Source organism: Ailuropoda melanoleuca, chromosome 13 (assembly GCF_002007445.2).
Source record: "Ailuropoda melanoleuca isolate Jingjing chromosome 13, ASM200744v2, whole genome shotgun sequence".
In the NCBI taxonomy this organism is placed as follows: Eukaryota; Metazoa; Chordata; class Mammalia; order Carnivora; family Ursidae; genus Ailuropoda; species Ailuropoda melanoleuca.
Genome location: NC_048230.1, coordinates 49,741,482 through 49,767,171, shown reverse-complemented (window position 1 = coordinate 49,767,171; position 25,690 = coordinate 49,741,482). Strand labels below are relative to the sequence as shown.

General features: G+C 46.2%; 1 protein-coding gene and 1 long non-coding RNA gene across 3 annotated transcripts in view; one reads left to right on the top strand and one right to left on the bottom strand.

Annotated features, from left to right (window-relative positions):
• RAB22A (RAB22A, member RAS oncogene family) overlaps positions 1-8,635 on the top strand; it is a 58,369-nt gene extending 49,734 nt beyond the window's left edge. The window contains exons 7-8 of one of the 2 annotated variants that reach the window (XM_034641938.1): positions 1,549-1,678; positions 5,367-8,635. In XM_034641938.1, coding sequence (XP_034497829.1) covers positions 1,549-1,646 — 98 coding nt within the window. In that variant the 3' untranslated portion in view covers positions 1,647-1,678; positions 5,367-8,635. Of the gene's footprint in view, positions 1-1,548 lie in introns of both variants that reach the window. The other variant, XM_034641937.1, reaches the window with a different exon arrangement.
• A 9,087-nt stretch (positions 8,636-17,722) lies between these two features.
• LOC117795712 overlaps positions 17,723-25,690 on the bottom strand; it is a 9,049-nt gene continuing 1,081 nt past the window's right edge. Inside the window, exons 2-3 of the long non-coding RNA XR_004619846.1 lie at positions 18,732-18,824; positions 17,723-18,263 (exon numbers count right to left, since the gene is read on the bottom strand). This is a non-coding gene — a long non-coding RNA (uncharacterized LOC117795712). The remainder of the gene's footprint in view (positions 18,264-18,731; positions 18,825-25,690) is intronic.

The following is a 25,690-nucleotide window of genomic DNA, read 5'->3' as shown; positions in this document are numbered from 1 at the left end:
GAAGCTTCGGTAAAGCTTTTAAGTAAATTTGCAGTTTATTCACAGCAGTATCTACAGGCATTTGAAAAGTAGTCGTAGGACATTCTGGGGGACACTTTCAAGTGTAGACACCATGCTATGTACTACCCACCTGGATTTGCAGGCTGCTGAACGTGCTGGAGGCTCCAGGCTTGGTGACCAAGGACCTGAGAATTGGCAGATTGCATCTCAGCCTTGTTAGTGCCACAAGATGCACGTGTCCGTTCATTCCATGCTTTCAAAATACTTCCGTGCCCGTTACTGTGCTAAATGATACCAGAAACAAAGATGGAGGAAAGAGGACCGTTTCCCTTGAAGAACTTCGGGTCTAATTCAAGGGACATGGCTCTGGAGGCAAATGAGTAGCTCTGGCCCCTGGCTGATTTTAGAATGGGAGGTGTTAGAGAGAGCTAGGAAGTGGGAGGGCATCTGGAAGGCCTTTGTGCATGGACACAATCCTTGCATTGTGGGCTGGGTGGGTGGATGGTGATTTAAGGTTTCTCCTGAAATTGACATTATGCTTCACGGAGCAGTAAAGTGAAACCTGTTCATTCTCATGCATTGTTGGTAGGAGAATAAAGTGGCACAGCCTTTTTAGAGAGCAATTTGGCAGCATTTGTCAAAATCTAAATTGCACGTCCATCTTGCATTTGTGCTAGATAGACACTGGGAACATGGTGTGTCAGATAAATACCCAGGAGTAGAATAGCGTGACCCAGTTCTTCCACCTCTGTTAATTTATCTTACACGTCGGTTCACAGAGATATTTTTTACATTGTTGTTAATACCATCACAATGTTGGAAACAAACTAAATACCCATCAACAGGGGAATGGTTAAATAAATTATGGTACATCCATGCAGTGTAATAGCATAGAGCCATTAGAAACAATGGAGCAGCCCCCAGAGTATATTCAATGGAAGCAGCAAGGTGGACAGCAGTGCCCATGTCTGCTCCTCTCAGGGCTTAAGGACGGGGCCAGGTTACAGGTGTGTGTGTGTGTCCTGTACGTGTCTATGCACACCCATCTCTGGATGGTGGTTCTGCCCCAAGGCAGAGGGACAGGCATGTTCTGATGGAATTTGTTTACCAAAGTGCATATACTCCCTACTCAGAATGTTTCGTCGACATGTAATTTCTTTTTATTTAAAAAAATTTTTACTAAATACAATGTGATATCCTTGTTCAGGCCCTTGAACAGAAACAGGACATTAGTAGAAAAACTGACGTCATCTAAACGAAGTCTGGACCCTTAGTTAGTGAGGTGCCAGTGCAGAATTCTTCATGTCCGCACATGTCCCATGGGAGTGTAAGATGCAGGCGTGCCCCGGGTGAGGGCCATATAGCAACTCTCTCTGTTATTTTTGCAACTTTTCTGTAAATCGAAAATGATTCCCAGATTGAAAATTCGTCCAACTCTTTTTATTTTCGTGAAACCTTTCCAATTGCGCCTGCACAATTGTTGCGTCTGAGAATGAACAGATTTGGAAAGTTAAAGCTCTTTCCTTCCCTCCTCTCCCCTCTGTCTAGGTCGAAGAATTCCGTCCGCTGACACCAACCCGCCATCTGGCGGTAAGGGCTTCAAGCTCCGGAGACAGCCTTCCGAGCCGCAGCGAAGCTGCTGCTGACCGAGCCTCGGCCTCCCCGACTTAATGATGAAGTAGGTGGCCCAGAGAGTTAACAGGAGGGCTGGGGTCCCCGCCGGAGGCTTTCGCCTCGTCGGTGCGGGTCTTCTTCATGCCAAAAGGACTCAGAGAAATTGGCCAGTTCTGCTTCCAGTTTGTAGGCTGCGGCAGTAACATTTCAGTCTGCGGACCTCCGTCGTGTCACGAGTCTGGTGTGCAGAGGGGACTGCGTAGGCTTTTGACCTCGCTGAAAAGGAACATGTAATTGTATGGATGGTAGGATTAAATTGTTGAGTAGTTTTGTAATCAAGATTTTATGTAACATTTGTAAAGGGAAAATTAGCACTTTCGTGGTTCTTGAGGAAAAAAAGACCTTGCAGAGATTGTAATTTCCTTGGTTTCCCGTTACCACTGTTAGAGGGAATCGTATCATTTAAAATGTGGTAGGTGATCGTGAGTGGAGGGATGGCAATCATTATTGGGAGCTAACCTGGGTTATTTATAGGACTGATGGAAATGACTCCATCCCCGCCATCTCTAAAGCACTTTTCATTGAATACTTTAGCCCATGATACATACAGTAAATTAATAACAGTAACAACAGAGGCATAGCTCACCCGAGGTTTGCGTTCTGACCTCGTCCTGTATGTGTCACAAAACACATTATTGGCACCTTTTTAAATAAGGTCTCGTGATCAAGATGGCGGCGGGAGAGAAGCAGCCTGGAATAAATTGAATTGCATGTGTTTGAACTGACTAGCAGTGGCTTCAAAAAGAGGAAGAAGAGAGGTAGTAAAGAAAGTCGTGTAAATGCTGTCAATTTTTTATTTAACCCAGATATTTTGGTGGGGAAAACAGTTATCTGTTGCTTAGCATATGTAAAGTTGTAGTCTATATTTATGAGACCATTGCTTAAAGGTTATAAATTATGTAAATACGTGAATAAATTCTATGTTTCACCCAACACTCCATTTAATCTCGCAGCCAGTGTCTTGGTGTGCCCACGCACCTCTCAGCCTGTCGGGGGGCGGGGGGTGCTCTGCCGCACATTTCTGTTGGGCGAGAGCACAGAGCACTTGGCTCACAGTCTTTAAAAAGGTCTCTGCCTTGACTTCCACCCACCCCTCCCTTCCACATCCCATCTGGAAATCATAATCAAGACATATGCCACTTTGACAAGCCTGACTAGCCCTTCCTAGCCTGGGGGTAAAAGATTACGCTCCAAGTTCAAGTCATTTCACCTGGTCTTGGTAATAAGTTTCTTTTAACATTTACAGCGACCTCAGACAAGTGTTTCAAGCGAGCTTTCCTTGTTAACAATTCAGCTTATCTTTCCGTTTCCTGTATTCCCCTGCCTCTGTTAGTGGTTAACACTCTTTCCCTCAGGGAGCCTAATGAGGTTTTTAATATAATCTAAAAATAAAGCACTGAAGTGAAGTTGGTGACAATTTGCTCCTGGTCTAATTTGGCACCCTTCCAACCTGAGTATTGTAAGGGAAGGAAATTTACAAGATTAAATAGGAAATGAAACAGCTTGAATTTCAAACTAAATTGTGTTTTCAAAGCTATCCTTAAACTGAACAGTTGAAACTTTTAAAAATAATTGTTATTTCCCTGTGCCCCCCACTTGATATGGGTAGATTTTAATGGGAAAATTATAACTCAGATTAAGTAAAAAGCGATTCCCTTTTCCCTGGTGTATATCTTGAGCATTTGAAATTATTTATTCTCTTACTGAAATCATATGGAAGGAATGTAGTTGGGGAAAATTCTAACGTTTTGTTTAAAATGCATGCGGACTTTCTACCCTCCTAGCATCTTGCTCCCTTCCCACCTTGACATAAGCAAGCTGTAAGAGAAAACACATGATTCTAAGGGTGGGCTCTTGACACCTGAAGGGGTTGAATTTCCTTTCCTATACACGTAGATGGATCAGGGCATCTGGCCTCAGCCCTGGCGTGTCCCTAACATTCCCACTCCGGGCCTCTATCTCCACGACAACAAACAAAATAAAAACAAAGGGTGCTTGACTCACTACTGAAGAGGCGGTGCATGGGTGGCCCTTTCTGTCTTTTTTCACCAAAAGATGACGCATATCTGTGACCTTCACAGTTTTCCCACCAAACCTGTCAGCCACTGTCGATTCCCTGCGGTCTGGGTGCCCCGGGGAAGGCCGCGTGCTTCCATTCCTCTTCTTCACTGTCGAGGCGTTGGCCTGCCTCTCACCCTGTCCCCCCTCTCACCCTGTCCCCACCATCACTGCATTTAGCCCAAAACAGGGCCGGCTCTTCAGGCCCTCCTTGGCTGTTCTTTCTTCATGACTTCTCACGCTCCTCCCCGTGTGTAGAGAGGGCTTCTGTGTGGTTCTGGCCACGTGTTTTAGTCCCAGAATGAATGATGGCTGGCTGGCTCGTGCCACAGCGCTGCCTTCCCGCGTTCTGGGGCCTCTTCTCCCCTCATTTTCGTCAGACTGTCTCAGGAATCCACGAGACCCTGCTTCTCGCGTAGCGCCTTCTCACCACTAGCCCAGCAGCACGTTGTCCTCTTGGATCTGCGTGATCCGGACCCCATGAAAATGGGGGAATGTTCCCATTTGTTTTGTTCGCTTGGGCGATGCAGAGGTGGAGATGAAAGGCAGAGCAGTGTTTTATTTTGAACACGCTTTGGATTAATAACCTGACCAAGCAATGATCTAATACACAGTGCGTATATTCTCAAGTTATTTCCTATGAGAAAAAGCTAGATTTCAAAGGAATTGAGACATACCCCATCTATAAAAATCTTTTTTGGTTCCCTTCTGACAAAGGGCCATTTTTAAAAACTTTGGGGACTGAGAAGAGAAAAATCATTAATTAGCTGCAAGTGTATATTGATTCCTCTCAGAGAAATTGAAATGAGCTCTTTGCAGGTGCCCAGTCCTAGGAACCATCAGTCTCCAGAACTCTCCTTTCACACAAGTGTTTTTCCAATTCTGTGATAACCAATTAACCATCATTTGGTGATTAAAAGAACATAAAGTAAGAGTATGATTAAGTGTCCTTCATTTTAAACTCTCTTTAAGAAGTGATTAGGGAGAAGTACCTATTGCAAGCCCTTCTGGTTCCAGACGAAACCTCCATCACCTGCTTTTCAGCCACAGGCAGGAGAAGTGCCGCGCAAAGCGGCTGAGAGAGTTGGTTCCTTTAAAATAACACACTTCCTTGTTGCCCGTTCATGATTTTGTGGGAAGCGGATGCCTCCCGTATCCAAAGCTTGGAGCCTTTTGTATTAGAGGCTTGACCTCCTCCCTGGAGTGGGCTGGTGACCTTCTCGAGGCTATCATTTTTTATTATTTTTTAAATATATAAAAAGGGAGGGAAGGCCACATGTAATTTTAGAATTTCTCTTTAAGTCTTGTATTTTTTTTTTCTCTTCTCAAGAAGGAAAACAGGTCTAGGAGACCTTCTAAATTAAAACTCTGGGAGATATACAAATGAAAATGTCCTTTAGAGAATCACTCCGTGGCTCTCCTGGAGATGTCAGACCAGAATCTCGGTGCCTTCTCGGCAGTGTGTTAAAATGGGCAGGTTTGACTCAGATTTCCACGGCGTGATTGGCATGTCAGCCTCGGGGCTTGAAAAGGCGTTTGTTCACCATTAGCTGCATCTTTTCTGTTCTGTGGGTGAGTCGCAAAAGAGGTTATGTAAATTCTTACAAGCATTTTTTTCTACTCGTTTTTTTCAGAACACACTGAGAACATGATTCATGGCCCCGTGGTTGTATAAGATACAGGTGCCAAGTATATAATATACAACAGATGAGCCCCTACACATTCGGACGTCTCTGCAAGAACCTGTCTGTATAAGTCATGAGAGAATCCTTTCCTTCTGAGGAAGGGTTACCGAGAGCCCCTTAACTCTGATCCCTGCTAGGTACCTGCTTCAGAACGTTGGAGGGATTGACAGCACACCCACTCAGGCTGGCTCTCTTCTCTACTCTCTGGGGTCTGTAAATGTCCTTCCTGACCCTATAGTGAGAGTTAAAGGCCACGATAAGCTAGATGGTGTGAACTCATGGAAGAATCTTCCTCGTTTAAATTTGTCGTAAAGGGACTAGCAGCATGACTTCGGTTTACTGTTTTGACTTCAAGACCTCTTAATGGTTAATGTATTTAAAAAAGGAAGAAGTGGAATGTACTCTTAAGGATCGAGCTATCACTGTATAGCTGCCTCCGTTAGCTCGGTGCAGGGGGGGTTCCCCAATGATTCAAGGTGGTGTTTAGGAGACGTATCTGAACTCCTGCAGCCCGATCATAAAAAAATAGTCCAAGTAACAGATCTGTCCAGGAGTTACACATTATCCTGCATGGTTTTAGAAAAGGGAGGTTGGGTGGAAACCTAGCCTGGGCGTGGAAGAAACGACCTCTGCCAATTTCTCTCGACAGCAGAGTTACTTGTCTTGAATTCCAGTAATAGAAATCCAGGCAATGTGATTATCTGACTTGCAAGAAACATTAATGGAATTCTGGGGCATTTGTCCTGTTTTATGTGCAAATGAAAGTCTAAAAAATATTAGAAGGGTATTACATTTTTCAGGAGCCTCCACTTTTTCAATCTAAGAGAATGATAAGAGAGACCTGGCGTGATGAAGTTTCATTAGACATAATGAAGAAAGTGAATAAATAAAACCGAGAACCCCCATATTTCTCGGTTTGTCCTTCAGGATGCTCTTGAGTTTATAGGAAAATGATTTACTTTTCAAATCCAGAAGGACTTCCAGTAGCATAGATCAACTTTAATTTGATGGTCTGCACCATCAGAAATAACTAATATCTGTGTTCTTTCCTTTTTAGAGGATAATCAGTTATAGATGCTAGAATATTTTTGGCTTCAAAACAAAAGGATTCAGAAGTGTAATAAAAAGAAAAATTTTAAACGTTCCCATCTTCTCATCACATTGAACATTTTAGATGGTAAGATGAGGATGTGTCATCAGTAGATACTGGTTTTGAAACCATGGAGTCTTAACAAATTTAAGGAAAAAAGAATTTAATGTATTGCTAGCTCGTTTTCAGATCTGTATGGTGCCCAGTACCTCATCAAAATGCTTCGTAAATGAAGCAAACCAAATTCTGGGTAGCTTTCCGCGACCAGGAATTCAAGTGCCCAGAATTCAGCTAATAAATGGGAAGCCCTAAGATAGTAATGATTTTTTTGAAAAAGCCTTTTTTAATTGGTATCTTTAAACTGTAGATTCTTAATGGTGTCCTTAATCACGCAACAGAAACAAAACATGCAGGTTTTGGTGCCACTTCTTGATTCGGGAACGTTTCATCGTTTCTGGAAGCAGATTGTTTAATGCAGCGCTACAGAGGAAATCGTCCTTAATGTAGCATATTGCACGGAGGGCCGATAGTCTTTCCTCAGGACTGAAATTGCCCAGGAACCCCCATGACATCTAAAGTCAGGTTGTGGAGAGCGGAGCGTGCCTCCTTCCCCACGGGAGTCCAGAGCCCCACTCCAGAACGTCGTTCAGCGCACAGTAGTGCGGGACTTCCCCTCGGGGCCTCATTCGCATGTCATTTCTCCTTTATCAATTTTTTTCATCAAGTTTGTGCTTGAATACCGAGTTTTACCCCTGAAAAATGTTGAAAGCAAGGCTGAAGTTTGTGTACCTCTGCTGACTTTCATCTGAGGTTATTACAGAGTTTCTGGAACTTTTTCTTAATATGGGTCGTGCACGTGATGTCAGCGTGACTGGTCGATTCAGCCCGGGTGGAGGGAATTATAGGCAGCTGGCTAGTCAGAGCAACTGATTGGTGGCTCTATTTTTAAACCATTTGTTGTCCTGTGTAGACAGAGCTGTATTGGCCTGGAAAAGATTTTTCTTTTTTTTACTCTCATCCAGCTCAGTCTTTGCATCATTTCACCTTATGAGTCATTCCCATAATTGTCAGTCATGCCTCTGACCTTCTTAAGAATTGATGTCTTGCCGTCTCTGTGATCGAAACAGACTCCTTGCCTTATTTCTCTTCTCATTTTGTGGTGGGCTCTCCCTTAAAGACACACAGCACCGGCCATCTCCTAGGTGCATGCGACATTCCTCCCCGGGCCGCATTCCATGGTGGCGGCAGTGGGACCCAGCCCTCCAGGTCCAGCGAGCGACGGGTGCCACGGGGAGATGCAAAGGCTAATTTGAGGTGAGGAGCTCCCGTCTTTCCGGAGAGGGAACGGGCAGCTCTGGCTGACGGTGGCAGCATGACTGAGGGACAAAAATGAGATGGTTTAAGTGTCAGAACATTGCTGAGTTCGTAACAGAGCACCTGTTAACATATGTAAAGATACACATCTAAAGTCTGGAAGAGAAACAGCTGTGGCGATGAGCCTAGACCTTTAAAAATACATACATGCATACATACGTACATAGACGCGAAACTGTCGTACCAGCAATTCTCATTTCTCCTAAGAATGTGATGCCTTTTCAAGACCCGATGCAAGGAGTAAGATATTTGTGCCTTTTATAATAGCATCGATTATGGCGGGGGGGATAAAAAACAAACCATTAAGTTGCTTACAGTTTAGGCCGCTTTGTAGCACTGTAAACAGCCCAGATCTGTAGCCGTGGCTTCGCTGCATGATGCATCGCTCGATCACCCGTGACGGGATATTGTACTGGGGACGGCCAAGCTCGTGTGGGTGTCGAAGACTTTATTTTTGCAGTCTTTACCTTGGGCTGGACCTAAGTCTACATGTAAACCATGTGATGTCTGTACTGTTTGTTAGATGCTGACAAGAGAAAACTAGTTGTTATAAGACTTTTCTTTTTATACTTAGGCTGGTAGTAGGTAGTTTGCAGACGGTGGTAGATTTGGCGTACTTTTAAACTCTATCGTTTTAGCTTGAATATTCTATGATGAACTTTTATAGAGTATAACATGCTAAATCACTACAAAATTTGTTGTATTGTAAGAAGGGTGTAAACATTTTGTTAATAAAATGCTACGTTTACAAATACATGTATTTGCCTTTCAAATGGTTTGGTTTTCTCTTTGTGGTAGGGTTCGTCCCACGCTTTTCTCAGCCAAATATTTTGAAGTAACTTTAAAACTATTTTTGAGGGGCGCCTGGGTGGCACAGCGGTTAAGCATCTGCCTTCGGCTCAGGGCGTGATCCCGGCGTTATGGGATCAATCCCCACATCAGTCGTCCGCTATGAGCCTGCTTCTTCCTCTCCCACTCCCCCTGCTTGTGTTCCCTCTCTCGCTGGCTGTCTCTATCTCTGTCGAATAAATAAATAAAATCTTTAAAAAAAAAAAAAAACAAAACTATTTTTGAAAGCTGAAATGTCTGAACGTCGGTAGCCGTCGTGTCTGGGGAGCCAGGAGGCGTTTGTGTGTCTGCCCTGGCCTCGTGGCGTCCTGCGTCTCCCTCTCCGAGTCCCTGTCCGAGTCCTTCCTTAGTTAAGGTGCGGGAGGGGCTGGAGGCAGGCCCTGTGAGGCCGCAGTGAGCATCTGCTAAGTGAGGCACTGCGTCCCACCCTCTCCCATGGTCGCCGGGTCTAGTCCAAGGTGCTGGCATTTCCATGCCAGTGTCGACTCGAACCCTGGAACCCCTTGTGCCACTCATCGCCTACAGAAGCACAGCTCCATGAGCTCGTGCTCCCTCCGCTGTCCCCCTCACATGGAAGCACCATGTCTGTCTGCCATGATTGTCTCGAGAGAGCTGATGTGTTCAGGCACCAGAGAGGACAGAGAGGCCTGGAGATGGACAGACCTGGGTTGGAGTCCCAGCCAGCCCCTTTTTAGGCTGTGTGGCCCTGGAGAAAGCTCGTAACCTCTCTGAGTTCCATTCTCTTCATCTGCAAAACGGGGAGGTGATACTTAGGGAAGACACCTACACACCTGGCATTCAGCACAGCATTCACAGAGAGGAAGCCCTCGTGTCTAAGGTTTTTTTTTTTGTTTTTTTTGAGAGAGAGAGGTGGGGGCAGGGGAAGAGAATCCCAAGCAGACTCCATGCTCAGCGTGGAGCCCGATGCGGGGCTCAGTCTCAACCCTGAGATCATGACCTGAGCCAAAATCAAGAGTCAGACGCTTAACTGACGGAGCCGCCCAGGCGCCCCTCACCTGTAATTCGCTTTTACGAGCCATCTCCCCAATAATCTTAATCTGATTCAGTTTCAAAAACTGTTTGTCTTTAGTTTGTTGTTTTTTGCATTTTTTCTGAAGTATAACGTACAGAAAATGTCATAAATAACAGTGTACACCTCATTAAATTTTCAAAAAGGAGGCATAGCCTGGGAGCCACTCCTCAGATCACAAAAAGACATCCCCCACAACCCAGAGGCCCACCCAGCATCTCCTTCCAGTCACCGTCCTGTTTTCTCACATCACAGGTCCGTGTTGCCTGGGTGTAGACCTTACACGCCCTGTGGTTCAAGTCTGGCTTCTTGCATCCGACGTGGCCTGTAGCGTTCCCGTTCATTCTCAGCTCCGCAGGATCCCACTGTGTGCATAACTCCCATTTACCCATCCTGCGTTCGCGGGCCCTGGATTGTCTCCAGAGTTCTGCTGTTAGGAGCGTCCCACCACACGCGTTCTGACACCTGTCTTTGGTGCCCCGTGCAGGTTTCGGTTGGACATATACCTGCGGGTGGAGCAGTTGGGGCCCGAGAGATACACGTATGTGTAGCTCCGTTGAGTTTAACTTTGCTGAAGTGGCATAAGGAGCATGTGAATGTCACTCCCGCCTGCTGCATGTGGGGGTTCCAGTTGCCCGGCGTCTTTACCAGCACTTGATAGATTCTCCGTTTCAGCCATCCTGGCAGGTGTGTAGTGATGTGTGACAGTGGAATTTGCATTTCCCTGTTCGATAGATGTTTTGTAGGGCTTTTTAATCGTTACTGAAAGGAAATAGGTTTCTTAGCACATACGCTCCAGTATTACAGGCAATACGTCCACCCACAGCGGGAGCTGCATGAGGGGGGACGATGGAGGACAATGGGGACGATGGGGAGGATGATGCCGGGACGAGCCACAGGCCCACGGTCAACTCTCGGGTCCTCCGCCTGGCTCCGTGATAAGATAGAGCAGGAGAGGCCGTAGCCAAAGTTGAAAGGTGAAACAAAAACTGGGGAAAATGTTTGCTACATATATAAAAGAACAGATTACTATCTTTACTAACAGTGCCCGCAAAGCAAAAAGAACCACCCTCAGGAAGGGAAATGACCCACATTTAAAGACGTCACCCCCCCCACACACACACGGGTTCCGTACAAGAATCCCTAAGTCGACAAGAACAGCTCTGCAGCCTTGTTCATAACTTTTGGAGAAAGAACATAAAAGAAGCAAACTGTCACGTACAAATGAGTGGAGAGTTGCCCAATATATAGTTGAATGGAAAAAAAAGAGAACATGAGTATGTACGTGGAATCCGACTCTGTTTGTATAAAATACCTTTACAATATGTGCGTGCCTCTAGGATCTGGAAATGCATTCTCCAAGCTGTTAGCAGTCATTATCTCCAAGGAGAAAGGCTTGGATGACAAATGCCACCTTCGATTTGCTCTGTGCTTTATACATACTTGCATCCTTTCTTACATTAGTTTACTGCGTGTAGGCGTGGGTTTTTTCTTATTAAAAACAAACGGGCGCCTGGCTGGCACAGTCCCTGGAGCACACGGCTCTTCATCTCGGGGTCGAGAGTTCAAGCCCCATGTTGGGTGGAGAGTTTATTTAATAACCAACAACAACAAAATGAAAAGCAAAAATTCAGGAGTTCCTGCACCCTAATCCCTTCTCAGATCCTTAATGGAAATTGGCTGAATAGATAGACTGAAGTGACATTCGTCTCAGTCTTCCTTTTCAGGACACACCTTCCCTTCAAACCCTCGTGCACTGTTGGTAGGAATGCACGCCGGCGCCGTCTCTCCGGAACACAGTGTGGAGCTTCCTCAAAAAGTTAACAGTAGAGCTGCCCTACAGTCCAGCTATTGCACTGCTCAGTATTTGTGCAAAATACTGCAATTACTAATTTGAAGGGATACATGTTCCCCGATGTGTATTACAGCATTATCTGCAATAGCCAAATTATGGAAACAACCCAAGTGTCCAACAATTGATGAATAGATAAGGAAGATGTGGTATCCACACACACACACACACACACACACACAATGGAACACTATTCAGCCATAAAAAGAATGAAATCTTGCCATTTGCAACAACACATGGAGCTAGAGAGTGTAACCCTAGGCTAAATAAGTCAGAGAAAGACAAATACCATATGATTTCACTCCTATGTGGAATTTAAGAAACAAAACAAATGAGCAAAGGGGAAAAAGAAAAGAGGGAGAGGAAAACCAAGAAACAGACTCTTAACTATAGAGAACACACTGGCGGTTCCCAAAGGGGAGGTGGATAGGGGACAGAGGAAACGGGCCGGGGACGAACGAGGGCACTTGTTGTGAGAAGCACCGGGTGATGGATGGAAATGCTGAATCACTGTCCACCTGAAATTAACGCTGTAGTTAACTAACTGGAACTGAAATAAGAACTTCAGAAACACACGCACACCCCTCCCTTTCAACGTGATCAGTAAAAAGCTTAGAGCCACATTTGGAGCAAGTGTTTAGAACTTTACACATTTTTTAATTTTGATATTTGATGTAAATCTTTTCAAGCTGTCCTAAATCCTCTTAGAAAGAGGGGATATATTGGGGGTGCCTGGGTGGCACAGCGGTTAAGCGTCTGCCTTCAGCTCAGGGCGTGATCCCGGCGTTATGGGATCGAGCCCCACATCAGGCTCCTCCGCTATGAGCCTGCTTCTTCCTCTCCCACTCCCCCTGCTTGTGTTCCCTCTCTCGCTGGCTGTCTCTATCTCTGTCGAATAAATAAATAAAATCTTTAAAAAAAAAAAAAAAAGAAAGAGGGGATATAAATAAATATATGTTAAGAAGAAGAATATTAGTCTATAGCCTGTCAAAATAGTACTGTTGGGGAAGCCAGTCTCGTTTATAGATGCCAAGAAAAAGAGAACGACTCTATGCCAAAAAGGAAGAAACAAATTAGCAGCACCCGAAACAAACAGGGGTGTTTGAAACGCATACACAAAACAGTTTGCTTTATTTTTCCACAAGCAACTGGCTGCCTGCCTTAGGGCATATAAGAACCAAATCGTGGAGTGGGGTTTCTAAGCAACCTTAATGTTTATTGCAGACTTTTTTTTTTCCATTAAAAGTTAAGAACTAGATTGCCTTTACAATGGTAAATTATAAAATAAAATGCAAAGCCTTTTAATGTTTTCAGTTGTTTGACTTATATTAATACTAACCACAAACATGATTCTCTGCTGAAAAACGTCAGTGTTGGTTGGGAAGTCAGGCATCTCAGCTTTCTAGAATTTACCCCCCCAGGAGAATCAAATGATCACTTCCTTTTATACCCTCTGCAAGGGACCACTGCTGGAGCTTACAAGAGAGAGGAAAGGAACAAAGATTTGACAGCTAACACCTCGTCGGAATGAGTCACCTTGTTAATAATGATTTTAACCTGACATCTGGTCACTTCCACTTTTTATCTTCAGTACATCCTTTCAGCAACTTCCGGGAAACAATGTAAGCCTGCAGAGATCACCTTTTTAAAGTTGACATAACCACAAATACCACTGTTAAAGGGTGGGAAACAGAACAAGAGAACCAGAATTCTCTTCGTTAGTACTCAGTGGAGAATGTTACCTTCTGGCCTCTGTTAAAATAAAATATATGGAAAACACAATGAGACTATTATGTCTCCATTCCATTAGAGACTGGGCATTCTTAAGAAGAAAATTGCAGGGCTGTGAACATAAATGGGAGGTTAATGCACAGGCCTGGGGCCCGGAAGCCACACCAGTGGTATACTATCATCAACGTTCCCATTTCAATCCGTGGCTCCGGCGATGGGTCGAGTGTCTTCTTTGCCTATAAATGAGAACACGTCATAGTCTGAGCAGCCACTGTAGCAATGACATGGGGGTTCTTTATCAACGGAATCAGACCTGTTGTCTGAATGGGTCAGTTATTAACCGTCTGGGCCCCCAAATCATAAAATAGCCCACGAAGCATGTTTTGCTTGAATTTATTTCTCTACTTCCTATTTCCAACATGATAGCCTTATGTTAAAGAGGGAGGATCCCTGTGCGTTTTCTTGCCCTGTTCTTAAATGACTTCTCCCAAAGCAAATCTTCTGAATGTAATAAGAGATGGGAACATGGGTGGCCAAGTGGCAGTTTTAATAAATGGCTTGTTAACCTTGCGGGTGCTGAAGTTTTGAAGCCTCTTAAGAGTCCTTATAAGGAGATGATCACTGAGTATATCAGGTTACCCCCTCCCCCCCCCTACAAAAACAAAAACAAACACAGCCACCTGGAACAGAAGAAGAATCTCACCAGCCTGGAAAGGCTCTTTGGCATCAGCTAGATTAAAATGATGTGCAGGTTAACGTGACCCAGAAATCTTGTTGAGAGCATTTCAAGAAGTAGAATAAAATTGCATTTACTTGGAAGACAGGCTCTGCAATGAATGACTCAGGGCTCATGTTTCAAAGAGGGCTCCAAGGCCAGCCAGAAGACACTTGGAATTTCGCTGACTCAGACACCGGGCTGCAGCTTTGGCTGCCTCCTCTGTGAGTCGGAGGGTAATATTCTTTGCGAAACGATAACGATACATCTTCATGGGGTGACTGTGAATAGCTAATGATGGCAAACAGTCCAGCTGCGTAAGCCAATATTACTGATAGCACCAATAATGCACACGTCAGCTTCATTGCTAGCCCCGGCATCCAAATGTCTGTTACCAAACCACACGCATTCGGTGCCTGCTTTTTTTTTTTTCCCCACCGTGAATCCACCAGGGACTTCTTTATTGTTTCTCTAACACAGCCTAAAACAGAGAAAAATTTGTCTTTACTTTTCATAATGCTGGAGTTTAAAAAAAATACACACACCCACACATGCCCATGAGTGCACACACAAATGCAAAATGAAGAAAATACGAGTGACTGCAGTTGCAAAGTAAAATGGGAAAAAGACAAAAGACGGCTTGTAGCCCCAGCTACAGGAGAACAACACAGATCCGAGGGGTCTGAGCAGGAGGAATCTGAGGCTGGGAGCCGGGAGCAAAGACAAGGTAGGAAGGAACCGGGCATCTGTAAAGCGTGGGCACCATAGCAGACACTTGTCACCTGCAGCCCTCCCAGGGACCTGTTTCGGGAGGCTGACCCAGCATTGTTTAGTATCCAAATTAAATGTTAATACTCTGGCCACTGGAAAGCACGGAGGAATAAATAAATGAAAAATAGGGACTGCTCTCACACTCCATGCATTATCACAGCACAAACACACGAGGACCCCAGCAGGGAACACATCTGCTGAGCCGGTTCGGTGACACCTTTCCGTAGGGGACCCAGCAGGGTGTCTTTACCACACGGCCCCTTTGCTAACTGCTGAGGTTAAGAAGTGGTTGCTGTTACTTAGTAACATTTAAAGATTGGGGGAGAGGGGAGATCACAGAGTTACAAATCGATGATGAAGATACCAGTTTTGGGGGGTTTTTATTTTAAGTCATCTCCACGCCTAACATGGTGCTGAAACAAACCCCGAAATCCAGAGGCTCCTGCTCCACGGCGCAGCCGGCCAGGGGACCCAAAGATCTGGTTCATCATGCCCTGTTTCCTGGATGGCGGGGAGGGGGATTTTCATTTCCTCACAAAGTACCAAAAGACGTGCAAATCAGCCCTGCAATGTCCTCAGTCCCTGGGAACAGTAGCAGCTCCCAAGCTCACAGGCCTCCCGGGCTTCGCACAGACCCGGGGAGCTCTTTGAAATGTGCCCCGTGTTAGTGGCTAGTATCTTACGGAGGGTTGACCACGTGCTAGCCACATGGCGCTAAGAACCTCACTTGTATTGACCCCCAAACCCAGGAGCAGAAAACAGGACTGTCCCCCGCCTTACAGACAGGGGACAGACACAGGGGCTGGAAGGAGAAAGAAAGCAGCCTCCGCCCCCGCAGCCGGGCTTGCTCCCTCCCGCCCAGCACAGGCCCGCAGCACATCACACCAGGCCACCCGTGACCACCGTGGGTCCAGACAGAAAACAAGACCCGTCCGTGATCATTCTGAGCCCCGTTGTCCGAAGGCCCTAAATTAGCCGCACATCCCCTCTCCCAGCTAGTCCGAGGTTGGTTGGGGCTGCGCTTTGCCAGNCTCAACAAAAAGGGACCCTACGGTTTGCCAAACCTTGACACCCTCCCCCCGCCCCCCCCCCCGTCATCCTAGGACCACCCTGACCTGCCTGCACCCAACCCAGGGCAAAGCCCCACTTCCTCCAACCCCCTAGTCACCTCTCCCAGGTGCAGGACTGCCGCCCTCCTCCCTCCTTCAATGGCAGGGGTGTCCCTGGGGCCTTCGGCTGGAGGACGTTGCCAACAGCTTAGTAACTTCTAGTAAAACCACAGAGCTGCTGGGAGTGGGTGGCAACCAGGAACCAGGGCTCCTGCACCAGGGAGAAATAGGCCTTTCCCAGCGGGAAATGATGCGCCTTCTGCAATGATCTGGGTTCCATGGGAACCTGTCCTGCTTTACACACTGTGATGCCTGGTTTTGTTTTTTCTCCACATAAAAATACAAAGTTGTAACAGTCACGTGAGAGTCCATAGCCCTAAGCATCCCTGGGAGTGGAGCCCAGGAAAATGGAACCTGAGGAGCCAAACTTTAAACCCCTCCAGCTCCCTCTTTCCCTCTTCCTCCCTCTCCCTCCCTTCTCCCTCCCTCTCCTCCCTCTATCCCTTTCCCTCTCTTCCCTCCTTCTTCCTCCTCTCCCTCCTTCCTCCTTCCTCTCCATCCCTTCCCCTCTCTCCTCCCTCCCTCTCCCCCCTCCATTCCTCTCTCTACCTCATCCCCCTCTCTCTCCCCTCCCTCTTCCTCCCTCTCCTTCCCTCCTCCTCTGACCCCCCTCCCCCTGTATCCCTCTCTGTCTCTCTCCATCCCTCCTCTTTCCCTCTCCTCCCTCCATTCTTCTCTCTACCTCTCTCTATCCCTCCCTCCTTCTCACACTTTCCCCATCTCTCTTTCTCCCTCTCTTCTTTCTCCCTCTCTCTCCTCCGTCTCTCTCCCTCCATCCCCCCTTCTTCTGTTCCTCAGCCCCCAAACCCCTTGCTAGGGGTAAGGCGTTCCGGGGGGATCCCTCCTTCTCTGACGCGGCCAGCCAGGCTGCCATACAGTTTCTGTCCTCCGAGGGCCCTGGGGGTGGCCAGTGGGTCCGCAGGACGTGGAGGTGGGGGCTCTTGATGCCGCAGTCACAGAGCAAACTCCATTCTTATTCAGATCAATGAAAGCAGCAAAGCTTGTTGCCTATAGGTAGGTAGAGAAAGATAAATGTCTATAGCTATAGCTACAGATTTTTTTATCATGCTGCTGTCATTGATTTGGGGTGACTTGGGAGACGCAAACAGAGAAGATCGGAACTGTAACACTCCCAGCACTCGTCACTCTCTGGAGAGGCCCCTGGAGACTCTGTCTTGCTTTGCTTGTCTCCGGGCTGGACAGAGCAGGAGGGGTCCCCGGCCCCCTCGCGCTCCTTCTCGAACGAAGGCCACACAGTGGGCAATCACTAGGGCTTGGGGGAAAAAGAGAGGTATGAAAATTTTACATACACACCAACACACAGACGCGCATGGATGCGTTTCCTGTCCCCCAACCCCCAACCCACCGGAAATAATCTGTGGGGACCCTATAAACCCTTCCCACAATAAGACCGCGCTCACTCCTGCCTCATCAAACATGCAGCGCGGAGCTCTTCTCCCTCGCACTGCCTGGGGGAGCGACGAGGTAAATACGCCGTCCTTACCCCTAAGGAGCAGGGAATCTAAATATCTTCTAGAGATCCTTTGGGGATCTGCTTAATAAATCAATACAAATGATTTGTAATTAGAATATTAATTATTTGTATGCAAATGTGGCCTTCTGGGTGCTTGGGGACAAGTCCTAAGGATTGAAAAGACTCTCTTCCCCACCCCACCCCAAATTCTTAATTACATTATTTCGTTTATTCATCAAGCATTTATTGAGCACCTTTTACGTGCCGGGAACAGAGACGGGGACCAAGAATGCACCCCCAGTTGCTCACAGTCAGGAATGAAGAACCAAGGGGGTTCTTGCTTCTGGGGGGGTGGGGGAGAAGGGTGAAAGCGATGGTCTTCCTCTGCCCCCAAACCTGCCAGCATCTACCCTGTTCACTGAGACCCTCAACTGAGCAGGCAGCTGTTCCCAAGTTCTCCAGCCTGAGGCTGGAGGGGCCCCCTCCTGGGGCAAGGGTCAGGCCCGATGACTGCCCCCTCTCCAGGTTGCAGAGATGCAGGGCGGCTGACTTGGGGACCTCCCTAGCCCCCATCCAGGCCAGTGCTGAGCTGCCAGGTCTGCATGGGTTTCGACAAATCCTGTGCACAAGCTGGCCCTCCCACGTCAACACCTGGTGACTTCAGATCGCCCTTCATTTATTCCATTCATTTCTTCACTGGTTTCTCTTGATGGCCGTGCTTCACGCCGCTGCCAGGTGTCAGAAGTGGGGTGTCAGGTCATCCTGTACGCATCCTGTACGGAGCTGGCTTCCTAGTGGGACACAGACAGCAGAGGGCGGGGAGGGGAAAGTGTGGCTGACATAGAAGCCGGGTTTGGAGAGCCGGGTTGGGGAAACCCTCCAGAACAGCTTTCTAGCAGGACCAGCATCCAATAGAGCCCACACCCACCCTCCGTCACCTTTTCACACTCCATCCCCAGGCCTGCCGGCTTTTCTTCGGGGGGCCTCCCTTCCCAAGGTTCATTTCCACTTGAGTACATGTCTCCTGTGCCCCACACTGTCTGAGGCTCTGCATGTCCCCAGCATCTGGCAAGATGCCCAACACGAAGCAGGTATGCAGGAAGTCGTGCGATGACGGTGACAGTGTACAGGCTGCCACGGGAAGTCCAGTGCAAGAGAGGACAGCGAGTGCAAAGGGCCTGTGGCAGAGCCACTGGGACTCCTGGGCTTGACCCCACTCCCGCACCAGGGCCCCTGGTTGTGAGAAGTATGCCTCTCACCCGCCGCTCTGGTCCCCTTCATCCAAGTCCTCTTCTCCAGCCTCTCACTCCTCCTGGGCAAGTTGCTGAACCTCCATGCCTTGACGTCCTCATCTGCAAACCAGAGAAAATGACATTAGGACTGCGTCGTGAGAATGTGTGAGACGCGCGGCGTTCACGTGGTGCTGGGTCAGCTGTGGCTGCTTGTGCTGGTGTCGTATCAGGCCCTTCTCCAGTGGGCTTCTGGAGGGCCTCTGTGAAGAGTAAACTTGCTGAATACAGTGAGGAGGGGATATTAGTGGAAAAACTTGTGATCCCCAAAAATCGTCCAGAGTTTAGTTAATGTTCCAGCAACAATAATGTTGCTACCACCGTCATGTGAAATGATATTAAAATGATAACACTGGGAATACTGGCTGAGGGGTAGACAGAACTCTCTGTACGCCCATTGCAACTTCTCTGTAAAGATAAAATTACTGCCCCCCAAAAAAGGGTATTTAAAAACAATACATTTTTTAAAAACACAAATTAGAAAAATAAAAACAAAAGAAAAAAGAAACAAAGAATTTTTTAAAACAATACAATAGAACAAAATAATAGGTCAGTTGCTCCTCTGTATAAAAGCACTGGGATAGGCAAGGATACCGAAGGGTAAAGTCTAGATTCTCAAGCATAACCGAAGACCCCCGCCCCCCAGCCCTTGCTGGCCGTACTTCTCAGTGTCTTGGTCTCCTCATCCGTAAAGTGGGGGTAAATGACCCCTCTCGACACTGGGTTGAATAAGTGAACATAAGCAAAGCACTTAGCATAGTATCTGGCCCACAGTGACACACGCAGTACAAAGAGAGTAGAGGTCCAGGAGAGAAGACTGGAGATCCTGCCCTGCTATCTTTAAAGATGAAGGGGGGCCTCAAGTCAAGGACTGTGGCTAACCTCCAGAAGCCGGACAAGGCAAGGAGCCTCCAGATGGGTCACACATGGATTTTAGCCTCCTCAGACCCAACTTCAGACCTCTGATGTCCCGAAATGTAAGATAACAAATTTGAGTTGTTAAAAGCCACAATTTTGGGATAATTTGTTATAGCACCATAGGAAACTAATACTTATGCTAAAATACCACCTCACACAGAACAGGAGCTAGATATATTTGAGGAAAAATTACTACTCCTTGCCTTTCCCCAAGCAGGCCCTGACAGGCCGTGTACCCCAGGGCCTTTGCATGTGCTATTCCTCCACTTCTTTGTTTTTCCTCTCTGGCAAGTTCTTACTGTCTTTCCAAGACAATTCTCTAAATACTCTCTGAACATTTACATTTTCCTCCCAGCCCCCAGAACAAAGTTGTCATGATTCTGGTGTGGTATTCCTCCCCCCACTCCCCTACCTAGACAGTGAGGTCCTCTGTAGCCAAGGCTAAATGCATGACTGCAGGAGGCACGTGTGGAGGATGCTGAGGGTGACCTGCAGAGAGGCACAAGGAGTGGAAAGGATTGCTCTACCTGTTGGCTTCCTGTTCCTGCCAGTATCACCTCAGCATGGACCCCTCACCTGGCAGTGCAGTTTTGGCAGTTCTCAGCTTTTATATGGCAATCCCAGGAGTAGACACGTCGTGTCCTCTCAGAGGCCCCCAGCGCTGGCCAGTCCACACTCCCTCCTCAGAAGTCTGTCCCACCTCCACAAAGGCCCTCCTCTCAGCTCCTGGGGTCTAATGACCTGGCACTGTCCCTCCGCTCCACCTGCCACAGGCAGTAAGTCCAAGATGAAAGCGCTGGCAGACTCCATGTCTGGTGAGACCCTACCCCCTTCCTGGTTCACAGCCTGCCATTCCCCTGTGCTCTGGGGCTTCTCTCTAAGGGCACTCGTCCTATTGATGAGGGCTTCACCCTCATGACCGAAGCTCCTCTTCCTGGGCCCCACCTCCCAACACCATCCCGTGGGGGATGAGGTTTCCACACAGGAATTGGGGGGATGGGATACAACCCTTCAGTCTATAGTCTATAGCACTTCCCCTGCTTGAACTCTCAGGGTTTTCTCCATTTGTTTTCCGGTATCTTTCATCCTTCTGGAAAATTCTCAGACAACATTAAACATTGCTGGTTTTGTTTTTTTTATTGTTGTAAGGTACACATAACATACCATTTACTAGCTTACCTATGTGAAAGTGTGCCATTCAGTGACATTGAATACATTCACGCCGTTGGGCAACTGTCACCACCATCCATTTCCAGAACTCTTCCTCTTGCAAAACTGGAACTCTACACCCAGTAAACAATAGCTCCCCATTCCACCTTTCCATGACCCCTAGTAACCGGGGGTTATGCTACTTTCTGTCTTTGTGAATTTAACTACTCTAGAAACCTCACAGAAGTGGAATCATACAGTATTTGTCCTTTTGTATCTGGCGAATTTCACTTAGCATAACATCCTCCAGGTTCATCCATATTGGAGCATGTGTGACAACATCTCTTTTAAATATTGTCTCAGCCCCATTCTCTCACTCTTTTCTTCTGGAAGTCTGACTAGTAGTTTATTCAACCAGTGTTATTCAAACCGTAGGTTGTTTCCCAAGAGTGACTTATAAAATCAATTTAGTAGGTTGTTACCAGCACTGAGAAAGAAAATAAATAGCAAATATCAGAGTGTATTGTATTATTTCAAGAAATTTTTGTTTCAGTTATATTTATTAACATACTTATACATATATCTATGTAGTGAGTCACAAACAAAACACATTTATTACTGTGGGCTGTGATAAAGAGAGAGAGAAAGAGAAAGAGAGGGAGAAGTCTGTAAAACAGATCATTCTCCATATCTCTTTACTTCTCTGTCATAGCTTAATCTCTCATTTTTATGTCCCACATCCTGGATATTTCCTCAGACCTCCCCTCCAGTCACTAATTTTCCTTTAGGCTGCCGATAAGCCTGTTCAGGAATTTTTCATTTCAGGTTTGTTTATTTGTTTGTTTTGAGTCTGTAATTCTGTTTTTGTTTTTGTTTTTTTTTTTCCCACATATCTTAGTGGTCACATTGGCAGGTTTCTAACCTCCACCGCTCCCCAGGAAATGGTGCCATTTGAGGTCTTAGGGCTGGGCTCCGCTGTCATCACCTCAGGCACTAAGTGGCAGTGACCAGGTCTGCTTCATGACAGAAGTCCATGTTCTCGGGCCCATGCAGAACTTCACATCTGCCACCACGGCCACTTTGCAAATAAACCCAGTGAGCGAGCAATGGCACAGCTGGGAAAAAGGACTGTCATCTGCAAAATGTGTCACCGGGTCTGCTTGATTATTGGAGAGTTACTGCTTCCGTAGATGCACTTGGGTGGGCATTCACATGGGACACAGGTATCTTCTCACGGTTCCCATCCTAAGAACCATCCACACGCCCCCTCCCCACACCTCCTTCTCACCCAGCCCAGCTCCGCCATGTCTGTCCCTGGCCACGGCTGCCAGCGAGTGTACGTTTCTGGTCTCTCTGGTCTCTGGTCATGGCTCAGCCAGACAAAGCAGACATCCCAATATACTGCTTGAGATTCTGGAAAATCTATGAAGTCCATTTAGGTGGTAATTCTGCAACCTGCCTAATTAAATTCGGGGTATGATTTCCAGCAAGGGCAAAAACCTATAGCTACTAGACATAAAAGATTATATTCGAGCTCCATAGAATCTCCCTGGTTTTCCGACTGTGAGTTAAACTACATGTTTAAAGAGTTTGTCACTTTCTTTCTGTAATAGCCCCAGTGAAGCCAGATGCAGCCACCCCACCCCACAGTCCTCTGTCCTCACAGCTACATGAAAGCATAGGAGCCACTCAGCTCTTTGAGGCCCTTCTTCTGTGGGCACGGTGTCACAATCCAATGTGGATGATAACGCAGTGAGTAGTGATGCCACCGTGTATTTCTCGTGGACGCCTCGTAACCTTTGCTGTATGCTAAACTAGCTGTGTGGATAAAACAGTAACTCTTACTTGTGGTCGTTTCAGATTTCTGTGTGTAAACACTTCCACCATGACTGATTTTGAACTACTTACGGGATGTCACTGAACGTAGTTGAACCAGTCACCAGCTGGTATGACCCCACTCCAGCCCACCCCAGCTGGGATCCCGTCCCACTGGCCCTGCAGTCACGCATGAGGATGTGGCCGCATCAGTCCCAGAATACCTTCTTTGAGGGTCTGTGTCCTGGGACCAGTCTCAGTACCAAGTGGTGTTAGTCAAGGTCCAACCAGGAAAGCAAAAATTACAACAGGGTTTGTTTTTAAGATTTTATTTACTTATTTGAGAGAGACAGAGAGAGAGCATGAGCAGGGGCAGAGGGAGGGGGAGAAGCAGACCGCCTGCCCAATGCAGGGCTCCATCCCGGAACTCCGGGATCATGACCTGAGCCAAAGGCAGACACTTAACCAACCGAGCCACCTAGGTGACAAAGATAACTTAGTATAAGGAAATTGTTAATCAGATAATGGAAAACCGTAAAAGCCAGAAGAGAAGATACTGAGATATCGCAAGGCTAGTGAAGTGAATGGGGAGCTATTGTTTACTGGGTGTGGAGTTCCAGTTTTGCAAGAGGAAGAGTTCTGGAAATGGATGGTGGTGACAGTTGCCCAACGGCGTGTGTATTCAATGTCACTGAATGGCACACTTCACATAGGTAAGCTAGTAAATGGTATGTTATGTGTACCTTACAACAATAAAAAAAACAAAAACAATGTTTAATGTTGTCTGAGAATTTTCCAGAAGGATGAAAGATACCGAAAAACAAATGGAGAAAACCCTGAGAATTCAAGCAGGGGAAGTGCTATAGACTATAGACTGAAGGGTTGTATCCCATCCCCCCAATTCCTGTGTGGAAACCTCATCCCCCACGGGATGGTGTTGGGAGGTGGGGCCCAGGAAGAGGAGCTTCGGTCATGAGGGTGAAGCCCTCATCAATAGGACGAGTGCCCTTAGAGAGAAGCCTCAGAGCACAGGGGAATGGCAGGCTGTGAACCAGGAAGGGGGTAGGGTCTCACCAGACATGGAGTCTGCCAGCGCTTTCGTCTTGGACTTCCTGGACTTCAGAACCATGAGAAATAAATGCTGTTATTTAAGCTATCCATTCCAAGGCATTTTGTTATAGGAGGTTGTCATCTGAAATCTCAACAGTAACAATGGCAGCTGGAAACCAGCGAATGGTATCTTTGGGGGTGGTGAGAGAGACCTGTTGCCTTAGTAAACCAGCTAAAATATCTTTCAAGAGCAAAGGAAATATAAAGTCATTTTCAAATTAACAAAAATGGAGAGAGTTTGGCCCAACAAACCCTCAATGAAATAGAATTTAAAGAATGTACTTCAGGCACAAGGAACATGATCCTGGTTGTTACGTTCTGAGATGCAAGAAGAAAAGATGGGCAAAGAAATTGGTAACTGTGTGGTTGAGTCTAAACTAATGTCGACTGTGTAAAACAATTTAGTAATGACTCATGGGATGAAAAGGAAAAGATTAAACCTAAAATATACCACAATTAAGGCATATAATTTTGGGGATGCGTGGTTACAGTTAAAGTGTCTCAATGTCCTTGAATTTTAAGGAAGCATGGTAAAGACATTTTAAAAATCGGACTTTCATAAGTACCCATGTCACAATTTCTAGGGTAATCATGAAAACAACAAAGATAGTGTATAAGAGGAAGAAAAGAGAATGAGGGGGAAAAAATCAGCCCTAAGGAAGAAAGGAGAGGAAAAAAAAAAAAAAAAAAAACAGGCATGTCAAAAAAAAAAGCACAAAATAAGGTGGTAGAAATAAATCCAGATGTATTAGTAAATATAATAAGTGTAAATGGACCAAATGCTCTAGGTAAAAGACAAAGATTATCTTTAAAAAAACTTATTTATTATGAAAAATTTCAAGTGTACAGAAAAGTAGAAAGAATACTCTAAAGCATACCCAGATGCCCACCACAGTACAGTCAACATTAACTACTCGCTGTTTGGTTTTTTCTACATATATATGTATAGGAGACGATTAAGAACGTGTATTTTTTTTAAAAGATTTATTTATTTACTTGAAAGAATGAGAGAGAGAGCGGGAGAGAGAGAGCACATGCAAACAGGTGCAAGGGCAGGAGGGGCCGAGAAAGAGTCTTAAACAGACTGCCTGAACAGGGCTGGATCTCATGAGCCTGAGATCACCACCTGAGCTGAAATCAAGAGTCCCGTCACTTAACCAGCTGAGCCACTCAGGCGCCCCTTAAGAATACATATTTTCTGTAGTAAACATTACATAATGACATAATATTTAAATGGAGGTCAAGCAGATTTGGGTTTCCAGCAATTTTTAATAACATAATCTCTTTGTGTGGTTATTTTTTCAGAGGCTGGCTCTCCAGCAGGTTCTAGTTAGAGGATAGGAACCCCGTCAAGTTTTCTTTTTTTTTTCTTTTCTTTTTTTTTTTTTTTAAAGATTTTATTTATTCGACAGAGATAGAGACAGCCAGTGAGAGAGGGAACACAAGCAGAGGGAGTGGGAGAGGAAGAAGCAGGCTCATAGCAGAGGAGCCTGATGTGGGGGCTCGATCCTATAACGCCGGGATCACGCCCTGAGCCGAAGGCAGACGCTTAACCGCTGTGCCACCCAGGCGCCCCCGTCAAGTTTTCTGATCATTGTATTTGTAAATGTTTGTTGCATGTATTACTAAGGATGCAGCACAGTGCTTATTACATAGTAAACATTTAATAGAGAGTAGCTTTCATTACATTTGATAGTGCTGTTATTGAAAGCATTCAGCAGACTGGCACAAAAGCAGGAGGCGATAATTGGTAGCTTACTATATATTTATTGTTTACCATACGTCACACACCATTCACTTATAAAAACATGCTTATGATAAGAATAAATAGTACTTTCATTATTATTCTGTCTCTACCCGTGCCTGGCACTACATAAGCAAGGGTGAAGTGGAAGTTTCTTCTTTTTACTATTATTGAATACAGCACTTTACACAAT